General features: G+C 35.2%; 1 protein-coding gene across 2 annotated transcripts in view; it reads right to left on the bottom strand.

Annotated features, from left to right (window-relative positions):
- The window catches only part of RBM25 (RNA binding motif protein 25), a 53537-nt gene that overhangs the window by 16891 nt on the left and 23914 nt on the right, over positions 1 to 12732 (bottom strand). For both annotated transcript variants that reach the window (XM_019969172.2, XM_070797819.1), the window contains exons 7-13: positions 10766 to 10951; positions 9373 to 9426; positions 9051 to 9134; positions 5283 to 5569; positions 3322 to 3544; positions 3121 to 3210; positions 296 to 369 (exon numbers count right to left, since the gene is read on the bottom strand). In XM_019969172.2, the coding sequence (XP_019824731.2) occupies positions 296 to 369; positions 3121 to 3210; positions 3322 to 3544; positions 5283 to 5569; positions 9051 to 9134; positions 9373 to 9426; positions 10766 to 10951 (998 nt within the window). The remainder of the gene's footprint in view (positions 1 to 295; positions 370 to 3120; positions 3211 to 3321; positions 3545 to 5282; positions 5570 to 9050; positions 9135 to 9372; positions 9427 to 10765; positions 10952 to 12732) is intronic.

Genomic DNA, 12732 nt, shown 5'->3' with positions numbered 1-12732 from the left:
GAAGGAATGTTAAAATTTGCTATAAAAACTGAAGTTCTTTAAAATGCATGAAGAAAAGTTCATCTGTTATAATACTACTATGAACTTCCTTCCAAAGAAGATCCATAGAATTGTCAATTCTTTTGCAACAGGCCCCAACCCCTGGAAAACAGCATTATCGACTACGGGGGTAATTACAAGACGAATTCAAAGATTATTCTTTCTCACTCCACTGAGTGAACTTGTACTCTCTGGTGCAAAAAATACAGCTAATAATAAACTGATAGTGTGAGTTCATAAAGCAAGGTTTCTTCACCTGTAATATTTGGGATCATCTCTATCATCATCATAGTCTTCTAAGAATTCTTTCAGTCGTTTAGCTTCTTTTGCCTTTGAAGAAATGAAGGACAAAGTGTGGAAAATTAACATAAAAGCAGTTTAAATTACATTTCCCCCTTTCCTGGGAACAAATTTTTCTTATCCATACCACTTGAACTTTTTTTAATTCTCATAAACTTCATATATTAAATGTAAATAACATTAGATTTTTAAAATATTTTATTCTTGAAAGCAAATCAGGGCTTCCCTCATGGTCCAGTGATTAAGAACCTGCCTTGCAATACATGGACACAGGTTTAATTCCTGGTCCAGGAAGATCCCACATACCATGGAGCAACTAAGTCCATGAGCAACAATAAAGACCCAGCACAGCCAAAAATAATTAAAAATAAGTAAAATTTTTTTAAAAAAGCAAATCAGATTTAGAACTTATCTATGAAATGGAAACCACAGAGTATGCTACAATAAATTTTCTCTATATATTATAATCTTCATAGTAATTTTTTTCTAATGAAACCTGAGCACACCAAGAAACAAAACTACAAGTTATCTTATTGAATCTGTTAACTGGACAAAAATATTTCACACTTTCATTTACAGGTAGATGATGGTACAAGCAGTAGTTTTTATGAAATGAAGGATTAAAATTTTAAATCATGTTTATATATCAATCTAAAGGCAATGCCAGACTGAGTACACAGAACATGAAAGTACAGAAACTCCTCGCTCTTATTTTTGGAATTTTAAACACAACTACTATTATATTTCACAGAAATATTATCTAATCATTATTTATAAAGTATTTCAAAATTAGTATTTATAATCTACATCTCTACTATATTAACAACTTTTATGTGTGCATGCTAAGTCGCTTCAGTCATGTCTGACTCTTTGCGACCCTATGGACTGTAGCCTGCCAACTCCTCTGTCTATGGGGATTCTCCAGGCAAGTGGGTTGCCAAGCCTTCCTCCAGGGAATCTTCCCCACCCAGGATGGAACCCTCGTCTCTTACATCTCCTGCATTGGCAGGTGGGTTCTTTACCACTAGTGCCACCTGGGAAGCCCCAAAACTATTATATCTATATGAAAAGCAGATGTAGATTCCTGTCTACAATAAAACATTAATAATTTCATCCAGTTCAAATGTTATTGATACATCGCTGTAAAGACTACCCCCTCAACACACACACACACAAAACTTCCCCAATCTAACCATCTATTCATGACCAACTCCTTCCCACAGACAAAATTAACCACTTTCTCTGTACTCCACTCCCAAAATATTGTGAACACACTTTTATCATACCTCAAAACAGTCACGCACACAGTACAGTAACTACTTCACCTCTCTGACAATACTATCCAATTGTTTAAAGAGTACAAAGATTAGTTATTCCTATACACCCAGGACCTAACACAAAATCTGCCAAATGAATCCAAGTAGATTGCCAGGTAGTGATGACCATATTTACAAATATCTAAATAAAACACAGGAAGATCCATAGGTATGTACTAAAATATTAACTTAAGTCACCTCTCATGAGGAATACAAACTTTCACTTTTTATACTACATACTTCTGTTCCTTGAACATTTTTCAATTGACAAGTAACTATTTTCTAACTGGAGTTTTTTTTAAGCTTCCCAACGAAAAATTACTAATAGGAAACCTTTCTCTAGAAAGACAGGTTTTAGAGTTGCTTATAGGAAATGGAATCACTTCTTAAAGTATTTTGTCTTTTACTATATTATTCTCTATTTCTAACCTAAGAGTTAAGAACAAATTATAGAATGGGAGCTACAATCCAGGGCAATCAAAATTACTTTAAATAAACTCTAGGACTTTAAAAAGATCTGCCATCCAGAAAACCCATACTACCTAATTGCTGTATGCACCCTTTTGGTTACTTACAAAAATTCCATCTATGTCTCATGTTCAAAAGCTATTTGAAGAAGGTTCCTAACTTTAATGATGTTTTTGGGAGAATAGACTCCAAACTGGAGATAAAGAAACTTTCATGAATCTCTGGCAAAGACAGAACATATGGAACATACTATAGAAGCAAATACTATGATAAAATATATTATCTTTTCATCATTTTACTTCATTAACCTATGCCAATTGCTTCATTATTAGTTTATCAAATAGTGTAAATGCAAAAAATAAGATTATTATAATGTAGTTAAAAGGAAGGATAATATAGTAACATAAGGAAAAACAGTAACTCATAAATGCTATATACTGAAGTCAGTAATTTTGATTTCTAAAAACAGATCTCATAAGACTGTTTCCTTCACCCAAATATACTACGCCGATACAGAGTATCAAAGCCTCTAAAACCCTCTTCAAATTAAAAAATGCTGCAGATTCTTAATCAAAGAAAGTTCTATAAATCCTCATTTTTTACATTCTATAACAGGTTTATTTTGACAATATGCCAACTAATAATTTAGTTTATAGGAAGCCAAAATATGAAAAATAGAAAGAAAAGGAGGCGAGAGGGAGACTCAAGAGGAAGGGGAAATATGTACACCAATGGTTAATTCATGCTGATGCATGACAGAAATCAAACCAATATTATAAAGCAATCAATCAATTAAAAATAAATATTTTAAAAAAGAAAAATAGGAAGCAGAAACATTTTGGTATACTGAAACTGCATCAACTTTACTTCAAATATTATTTATATTGGAGATCAGGTTTTTTGTGAGATGATACTTTTTAATTATAAAGTCACTTCTACTTAAATGATTTGATCTGATTTTTATCTGAAAAACCACATTTTAAAACAAGAAAATTACCATTTCTCTTCTTCTTTCTTCTTCTCTTTCAGCCTCTTTTTCATACTCTCGGGTTTTCTTTCGTTCTCTAATTTCCCAATTCTTAAGGCGCTAAAAAAAGAAATTGTCAAAAGTTTTAAAAATGTATACAAAAGGTTCTGAAATTTTTGACTAACCTACTAAGTACCAACTTTTATAAATAAAAGCATTCCCTCAATTTACCTCTTGATAGGCAGCCTCTTTCTCTCGGAGCTTTCTTTCAAGTTTTCTTCGTTCATATGCATCTTCTTCATCTTCTTCTCGATCTCGCTTCTTGTCTTTCTCTCGCTCGCGCTCCCGTTCCCTTTCTCGCTCTCTCTCTCGTTCACGTTCCCGCTCTCGTTCCCGTTCTCTCTCTCTTTCTCTTTCCCTCTCCCGTTCCCTTTCACGATCTCTGCTCTTTTCTCTACATAAAAGATTGTAAAAATCTGTCAGTTTCCTTTGTGTTTTCTTTTAGAAACCAGGAGAAAGGAGGACAATATATAATATGAAATAATAGACAAACTCACAAGCCAGAATTTAGCATTTGGTTTCTGCAGAATTGTAGACTCCTCACACAAGCCAGACACAGAATATAATCCTAGCCCCAAATTCTGAACTGCATTCTAAACTCGATGTTAATGCTTATCAGCATCTCAGAAAACAAACAAAAAAATCCTGAATAAGAAAAATACTAAGGGCCGATGAACATGATACAAGATAGTCAACTTCAGTAGTGATCAAGCCAATACAGACAATGGCAACGGTGTGAAGCCAAGAGCATTCCAGCATGCTGCATGCATAAACCAGAACTACAGCTGACTCTTGAATAACACCGGTTTGAGTTGTACAGGTCCACTTGTATATGCGGGCTTCCCAGGTGGCTCAGTGTCTAAGAATCCACCTACCAACACCAGAGTCACAGAAGACTCGGGTTCTATCTTTGCGTCAGCAAGTATTTTTGCTGGGATAATCCCAAGAACAAAGGAGCCTGGTGGGCTACAGTCCACGGAGTCACAAAGAATCACACATGACTGAGCAACTGAGCATGCACACACGTATTTATAAATGGTGTTTTCTCAGCCATAGGTACTACAGTACTACACAATCTGAGGTGCGTCAAATCCACGGACATAGAACCACAGACACAAAAACCCTGTATACAGATGGCCATCTATAAGTCATACTCAGATTTCTGACTGCAGAGTTGACACTCCTAACCCCAGCATTGTTCAAGGGTTAACTGTACATCTTTCAGCAGTAAGAAGTTCTCATGCATTTAATTCAGAGGGATAAAACCAAACTGCAGATTTGTGATGCCATGGATTCTCATCACATATAAATACATGTATATATGAAACAATATACCTTAGTAAAAGTATAAAATCATGATTTGATACATGTCAAATCTTAACAGTGGTTATTCAAGAGAATGATGGTTATTCCAGGGGAGGAAGGAATTTAATGCCCACTATAGACTAAAAAGCACTGGATTTCAGTAACTGGTGGACCTTGTTTCAGCTACAATTAAGTGGAGTATCTCAACAAAGTAATGTATATATGAAAACTAGCTTGGGAAAAAAGTGAACTTTCCTCTCTTTCCTTTTTCTGCTGCTTCCTTCTACTCACTCCCTTCTCTTTGTTCATTTTTGCTCTCCCTCATTCCTGAAGAATTGGAGATGATACCCCATAGGAAATCTATATAATGATGAGAAAATGTTAAATAAAACAAAAGTGAAATCACTAGGAACCATCAAGAAAAAACTAACTTGTCTGGGAGGTAAGGTGTGACCAACCAGTGGTTTAAGGGACCAAATAAACACCAGGAACTAAAAGCAGTGCAACTAGAGCTGATTTTCCACACAGGAGACCTCAGTTAGTGACCAAGAACAACGCCCACTGACCAAGGGAATCATGCCTATCCGAAACATTGGGAGATCAACTGGTGTATTCTAGAGCTGAGTAAAAACTGGCTTCACACAGAAACTAACCCAAAGTCTAAAACTGTTCGTTTAACCAATATTTCACACGTGTGTGAGACAGCAAGCCAGGCATGCTCTGTGGCTCAGGAAATTCTCTCATCACATCAATGTAAATGGCCCCAGAGTACTAAGCTGTAATTCTACTAAAGCTATCAGGCAAACAGTAACTTCATGCAGCCTTACCTTGATCGACTCCGATCCTTGTTCCGATCTGAGCTCCGTTCTCGATCACGGTCCCGATCTCGCTCTCGATCCCGGTCTCGATCTCTCTCTTTCGTCCGGTCACGATCCCTATCCCGTTCTCGTTCCCGCTCCCGTTCCTTCTCCTTTTCTCGTTCACGTTCTCTTTCCCTTTCTCGTTCCCGTTCTCGCCTTTCTCGTTCCCTTTCACGCTCCCTCTCTCTTTCTCTCCGTTCTTTCTCAATTTCCTGTCTTTCTTTTTCCTTTTTGCCTTTCTCTTCTTCCAGTTTCTAGAAACCAATAAAAGTACTTTTAGAGTTAACTCTATAGCTCCAATATTCAGACTTTTCCCGGCGCAATGCCCAATACTGGGAACAACAACAAGAAAACCAAACCACTGGTACTTCAACATTAAATACTAGAGGTTTTATTTGACAAATTAAACTGAAGCAATCACAAGCCTAGACAGATTTCGTGCAAAACCATATACTCTACATAGACCAGGAATCTCCAATCTTGGATGCTGGGAGATTGTGTCAAGTGTGGCTGACCACTCAATGACTATGTAATAACTAAAATGACCGTGAGGAGTGTGATGGTTTGTAATAATTTCTAGAAATACAGTCACTTGGCTAACATGTAATTCTTCCCATTATGAATTTCTTTAAATCAGTGGGGTAACTATTGCTAACTATAACCCCAGACTTCCAATTACCTAAGGATTATTAGTTGAGTGTTTCAAAGGAGAAGGTGGAGGAAGACAGTAAGGTCATTGGAATGCAACTAGTCTTATGGCCTCTGATTTGCCCACCCTCCAAAAGACAAGGTGAATTCAGCCATTATTTGCCCTATCATGTATGGAAACATTTACTCCCACCATTACAAGATGGACAGCCCACCAAATACAAAAAGTCTGAAAATCACTCACTTCAAGCAGAAAGGTACATAATCATAGTATTTTAATTTAATAAGATTAATTTCTGGCTTAACTTTAAAGCAATATATTTATACCCATTATGCCTATAAGACAATGAAATATATCAACAGTGATAAATCCATCCTTGGAAGGAATGATTGCATATTAACTTACAGATGCTGTGCTAGGACATGGATCGCCAACACTGGATTAACCTTGCCTATAAGCTATGCTTCTGGGAGGAAGAGCAAGTACATGGTTCACAAATAAACCAAATAACAAAGTCAGACCAAGTTTGTACCCTGACAAGATTACCAGTGTACCACACAGTTTCTACACAAACTCAGGGGGGAAAAAAAAAACCCAAACAGGGAAAACAAAACAAAAACAAAACACATTTTTCCTGTTTTCATGTTTAGTGTCATAGAAATGAAATTTAAATTACAACAATAAAATGTGCATTTTTTTTCTTTTCTCAGTCATGTAAAGCATTTAAAACAACTTTAAAAAAGCAATCTTACCTGTTATACTCTTTTTCTCTCGCTCATGGATCAGAGAACTGACAGAGGATTATGAAAGAAAAGCTAATGCATGAGAAATCAATATATTCAGCTGTGGTGCCAGTCTATATCAAAATGGAATGGAGGCAAAGCCAATACTGAATACATTGAAATTACAAAGAGAAGAAAAAAGAAATGGCAGAAAGAGGACAGAAACTGTAAGCTATTTAAATGGGCAAATTCTAATTTCTGAAACAGTCATCTGATGAAATTTTTTAAATGTATCATAAAATGAGGCTATACTATATGAAACTTACCTCAGTATCATACACTTAAATGAAATTTGTTTATTTCTGAGATAATACTTACAGATTATTTTAGCTCTTCCAATAATAATCTTTTTGGTAGTTTCCCTCAATTGTTCTACTTTTGCTTAATCACTATACCACTTATTTCTTAAATGTATAGTTCCATTTAATTAAATAATAATTTGTTTCAGAACTCATTTCAAAAGTTTTCTTCTAAGTAAATGAAAAAGTAAGTGAATCTGGTCCATACTAAACACAATTCTAAAAGATTATATAATATATATGCAGTAAGTAGATACACACACACACATATATTTTTTTAACACAAAGACTGGAGAAAGAAAAAATGAAGTGAATCTAAAAAGATTTAAGAAAGTAGTGAAATAATGAAGAGGAAAGGACAGAAAAAAAAAAAACATAAATCTTACCTTATTCTCTCTTCAGACTCGTCCGTGCTGTAAATGGACGCCCCCTGCCACGCTGATACCCTGACAGTCTGTGGTTATTTAATAAACTCATACCAAAACATGCAAAGGTTCACTGAGCTCAATTTTTGTTACTGGAGTTTCAAATATCCCTTTTAACCGTACCACCCAATAAAAAGAACGGCTTTTCTTTTTCACTTTGATTTTATTTTTAAAGCACATTTTAGAAATTCAAAACATTCTCTCCCCACAGTGAAATACATCTAAGGCAGCCAAAGGCCTGACAGCTTCTCAAACTCTGAAGCAAATATCTTTGCAATCAATTTCTTAAAACATTATTTCTTCATACTTTACCAGTGACATGACAGGATTTAACAATAAACAACAAAAGGGGGGCAAACCACACACACACACACACACACACACACTGTATACCGCTTTCAAGCTTTACACATACCCTGAATTTGAGTACTGAACCTAATATACCTCTAAAATGACTTCCCACAGACTAACTTTTTAACTCTAAATTGGGAAATCTACATTTGTGCTTTTAGACATACTTAATTCCTGAAAAAGTCCTATGTCTGTGAGCTAAGGCTCAGCATCAGGATAATGTGTTCAGCAGCATTGATTCTATGACATTAACTGTCAATAAAGGATTTTGAAAGCTATAAGAAAAAATAAGATTAAATAAAATAAAAAATGAACACTTAACATCTCACTGAGTTAAAGGTCACTCAATCTCAGGAGTAAGAACCAGTAACATCTTATCATCTCCAGCATCAAAATACATTTCATGCAGTGTTTGCATTTCACTGTCCGTAAGCATCACCTTCAATACCAGCGAACATTCACAGATGCACTGTCATTGAGAGAAGCTTTCAATAGGCAAAATTCGTGAGTGGGATTTACTATGCATAAATATCCATTTCCAAGCCAGTTACCCCTTTGCATATTTTTCTGAGGGGGCATCCATAAATATAATAAAAAACAGAAGCTCATACTTACATCCTATTCCTTGTTACTTTCCAAGCTGAGAGTTTCATCTTGCATTAGTCACCATATGATCTCTATCATAATGGTGGGGGTCAATGAATAGATTAGCTTTATGGGAATTTACAGTTCTTCCATGCATCTAAAATTTGGTAAGTCTGGTAACCACTGACCTACTTTTTAAAATCTCCCCCTCTCAACTTAAATCTACACAAATATAATCTTAAATTTTAATCTCAGCTCTAAAGAAAAGGTTTTCCTAAGATTAAGTTAAATAACTGCCCCCAGAAATACACTACAGTGTATGTTATTCTGCTGCCCCCTTGAATTGTTTAAATCTGACCTTGATGTTTATGTTGAAATCTAAAAATAAAACTAGCTTTTATTCATATTAAAGTGAGATGACTGCAGAGTAGTCAGTAACTGAGAAATCTACATACAATATGCCAAGGACTACTCTAATATGGCACTGGTCTTCTGTTTCTTTGTTTCTATCTAAGTATAAATTAAACCTAGACAAAAAAGCATTTAAAATCATATTCTACTGTAAGGTTGATTTTTTTTGTCTGTTTGCTTTGGATTCTGTAAAAAGTCTAGATTGGTATCAAGTGAAAAAACAAGAATACTACCTTGTGTGTGTCTCTGAATTTGCTGATCTCTCGCGATATCAGGTCTCTCTTGTCTTCTTCCATTTCTATAGCATTTATATCCTCCTAAAAAACAGGGGGGACAGGTAGGAATGCATAAAGATCAATCTATATTGATAGAAATTAAAGGCTAGATATTCTATACAGGCTTTACAAAACATAGGAGTAAAGCCTTTATATAGTAACAAATCTAAGTTAAATAGTAAAGAACACAAGAATCACACATCTGGCAAGTAGCAGTAAACATTTTTTTTAATTTATTCATTTTAGTTGGAGGCTAATTACTTTACAGATGTAAACGAACCTTAGTGATGAGTGGATAAGGGATCAGTGGGGCCACGGGAAATCGGCGGAAGATCTGCGGAAAAATCCACAAAGATTAAAACAAACAGTTCATATGACTCTGAATAACAGTTTTCTGTATGTTTACACTATAAGCAATGTCAGATTTCTGTAACACTTTCTTGATTTTAAATTACTTGATAACAAAAGAGATTTCACTCAATCTATCACCTACCACTTCTACTCCTTCCAAGACCCCCAACCAGGGGAATAAAGAGGATCTCACACTAGCAGTGTGAGACCTTTTTCATCCTTTCCAAGAGAGAGGGAACAATCAAAACAACAAAGTTTACCTAATAATTCTTGCCACAGAGCAGGATTTTTGACTCTCTCACCTCAAACCATTTCAAATGAAGGTGTCTAGGTACTTTCTCCTTTGCCATTAAAGGGGAAAGAGGAAGAACAAACTCTACAGGTCTCTATTACCCTATATCTGATAGACTCTTACCAATTACCATTTCTAATGACTGGCACTTCATTAGACAGCTTTTTATGGCCACAGAAGCAGCAGCCAAATAATAAAAATGTATCTGATGTATCAGAAAGAAAGCTGAAGATGGCTTAATAAGGCAATGAAATCCAGAACAGTATGAACTGTGAAAATGCCTTGATATTAATTCACAATGTTTACAGTACTACTTTTCCAGGGCATATGCAATCCATTCATATAATATACCTCCAATATGTTTACAGAACTCTCCCCATAATTTCTGTTAAGTATATCCAAATGAAAGTAACTAAGAAAATCAAATGTTTTCTTTCAACCTGCACTCCCTACCATTCCATTAGTTTAGACTGACAAAAGTGGGTGATAATAAAATACTGGAGAGGAGTTTTCATCTTGTGTTGCTCTTTCATAGTACTCCATTTATAAGGCCAACAGCATTACTGTTGATGGAGTGAAATGAAACATGGTTTATAAGGAAAAGTGGCTAAGAAATTTGAAAATGGGTCAAAATCCTCAGTGAAGAAGATCTGGTATCCCGCTTGGAGCAGAGAAAAATAATTAGGGAGTAAGGCAAAACAAGGCCAGCTCTTCTGTGGCAAAAGGGGGGAAAAAAAACTTTACTCCTTAATTTTCATTTCTATCCATCCCTCAAGTTTGTCCTTTTCCCCCCTTACTTAATGAATCCACAAATAAACACAACTTTCCATGTCACTGCATTTCAAAAATGTAAAAACAGAAATGTTTTTGGTTTAAAAAAAAGGAAGATAAAACATGGTCAAATTAGCCTTAACAGTATATTGTTATAAATGCCAGTCATTCTATTTTCCCCTCATAAGTTGGAATGTAATGAAAGCACAAAATGTAAATTGTAGAAATGATTCTGCTGGCATAAATCAGTAACACATACGTCCTCCTTCTTTTCCTTCTTCTTCTTCCTGGGGTGAGAGTCAGATTCTTGTGAGGGGGCATTGAGCTCACTGGAGTATTCCCGTATTAAAACTTCAATGGCCCCTTTGATCATCTGATCTCTTCTCTTTGTTTCTTCATCTAAGGCTTCTTCGTCATCATTAGTGACAGTTTCTGGCCTGGCATTCTGAGAAAAAAAAACAACAACAAGGCAGATTCAGGAGATGGGAAAGGGGGGCAGGGAATCAAACAAGAAAATCAAAATCATTCAAAACAAGTTAGCACACAAAACAAACAAACATGTTTTCTCCAAACCATCTCTGTAGCCCTATTAAACGCAGACTTAGCTTTACTCCCAACTTCACAAAAGTAAACTATTTGTTTTACATTTTTTTCCTTAGATATACTGTACTCTATCATTTTCTTTTCTTTGGTCCTTTGATATCTAACATTCTGATCCCTAACTAGCAACAGAAAGACTGAATCACACGGTTAGCACACTACACATCTGAAAAGCTTTCACAATTTTTCAGATCCTCTTGCCCAATACTTGCACAAACTAATGATATTTACTGAGTAACTCATTCTAGTGTTGAAAACTTAATTACGTTGAAAAAGCAAAATACAATTTTATGTACCTATGACAGAGACCATTTTAAATAAACAAAAACAGGGACTTCCCTGGCAGTCCCGTGGCCGTGGTTAAGATTCAATGCTCTCAATGCAGAGGATGCGGGTTCAATTCCTGGTCAGCGAACTAAGAACCCATATGCTTTGGGGTACAGCCAAAACAAAAGTAAATATAATGATATATTTATAGTATACAATATAATAAATATATAAAATATATTTATAAAATAAAATATATAAAAATATAATAAAGTAAAAAAATATATAAAATAATAACCAAAAACATATGTAGGTTAAACAAATAAAACTATATACAACAAAAAACGTAAACACTAGGAAGACCAGGAGCTGAAATGATGGCTTCTCTTTTCCCCCTCTGCTTTCTGCAATGTGGGAATACCATTTAAAATACTCATGTAACTAAAAAGGAATCAATTCTAAATATGCGCATCTTTCTCCGCACAACTTGTGAACGTAACATAATGAAAAATAAAAACAAAATCATGTTGTACTACTTCTCACAAATAAGTAACAGACTATGGGGCTGGGGGGAAGAGGCTGGGTCACAAGGCTCGTGGGAATCTTAGTTTTCTAAATCAGACACTAAACCCAGGCCCCCTCAGCAGTGAAAGGGCACTGTTTTAACCACTGGACCACCAGGGAATTCTTTCCCAAGACTTACTATTTTTTTAAACGAAGTCTAAATTGTTACCTGTGTCCATGTGGGGAAAAAATGACTGGTTTCCAGTATCCTACTGTTCTTATTTCTGTTTTATTTTAAAGCTCCTAGTTAAGTAATTAATCCAAGTTCAAATGACAAAATTTAGAGAATGACCTCAAACTCCAGACAATTTCATTACCCTCTTCTCTTCTTAAAACTTGGAAAGGAGGAAAAGTATGACAAAGAAGCAACAAAAAAGTATGATAAAGAAAATAAACATAAAGATTTATATATACAAAAAACTTTTGTAACTTAAAACTACATACATACTTAGTAAACATACATTGTGCAAATTTTCAGATACAAACAAGAATTCTGCTTTTCTGGACAAATGCTGGCTCTTGGTCACAATGCTCTAAACGCTCTTCAAGATGAGTGTCATGCCTGGTGGCTCCTTCACGTAACTGAGCCGTGATTTCGTAACAACCAGCATTCTGAAAGCTATCCCCAATGGATACTTCTTCAGCACGCATTTATTTCTTAATTTGCTCAAATTCTTGAGTTTACTATATGCAAGACACTATGTTAGATGGTTAAAAATTCAAAATTAAAGAAAGAAATAACTTTCCCTAAGTATTTAACAATTTAAGAGAAGGAAGAAGGATAACAGACACAGA

This window comes from Bos indicus, chromosome 10 (assembly GCF_029378745.1).
Source record: "Bos indicus isolate NIAB-ARS_2022 breed Sahiwal x Tharparkar chromosome 10, NIAB-ARS_B.indTharparkar_mat_pri_1.0, whole genome shotgun sequence".
NCBI lineage: Eukaryota > Metazoa > Chordata > Mammalia > Artiodactyla > Bovidae > Bos > Bos indicus.
The sequence above is the reverse complement of the archived record's forward strand: the minus strand, read 5'-3'. Positions and strand labels throughout refer to the sequence as shown.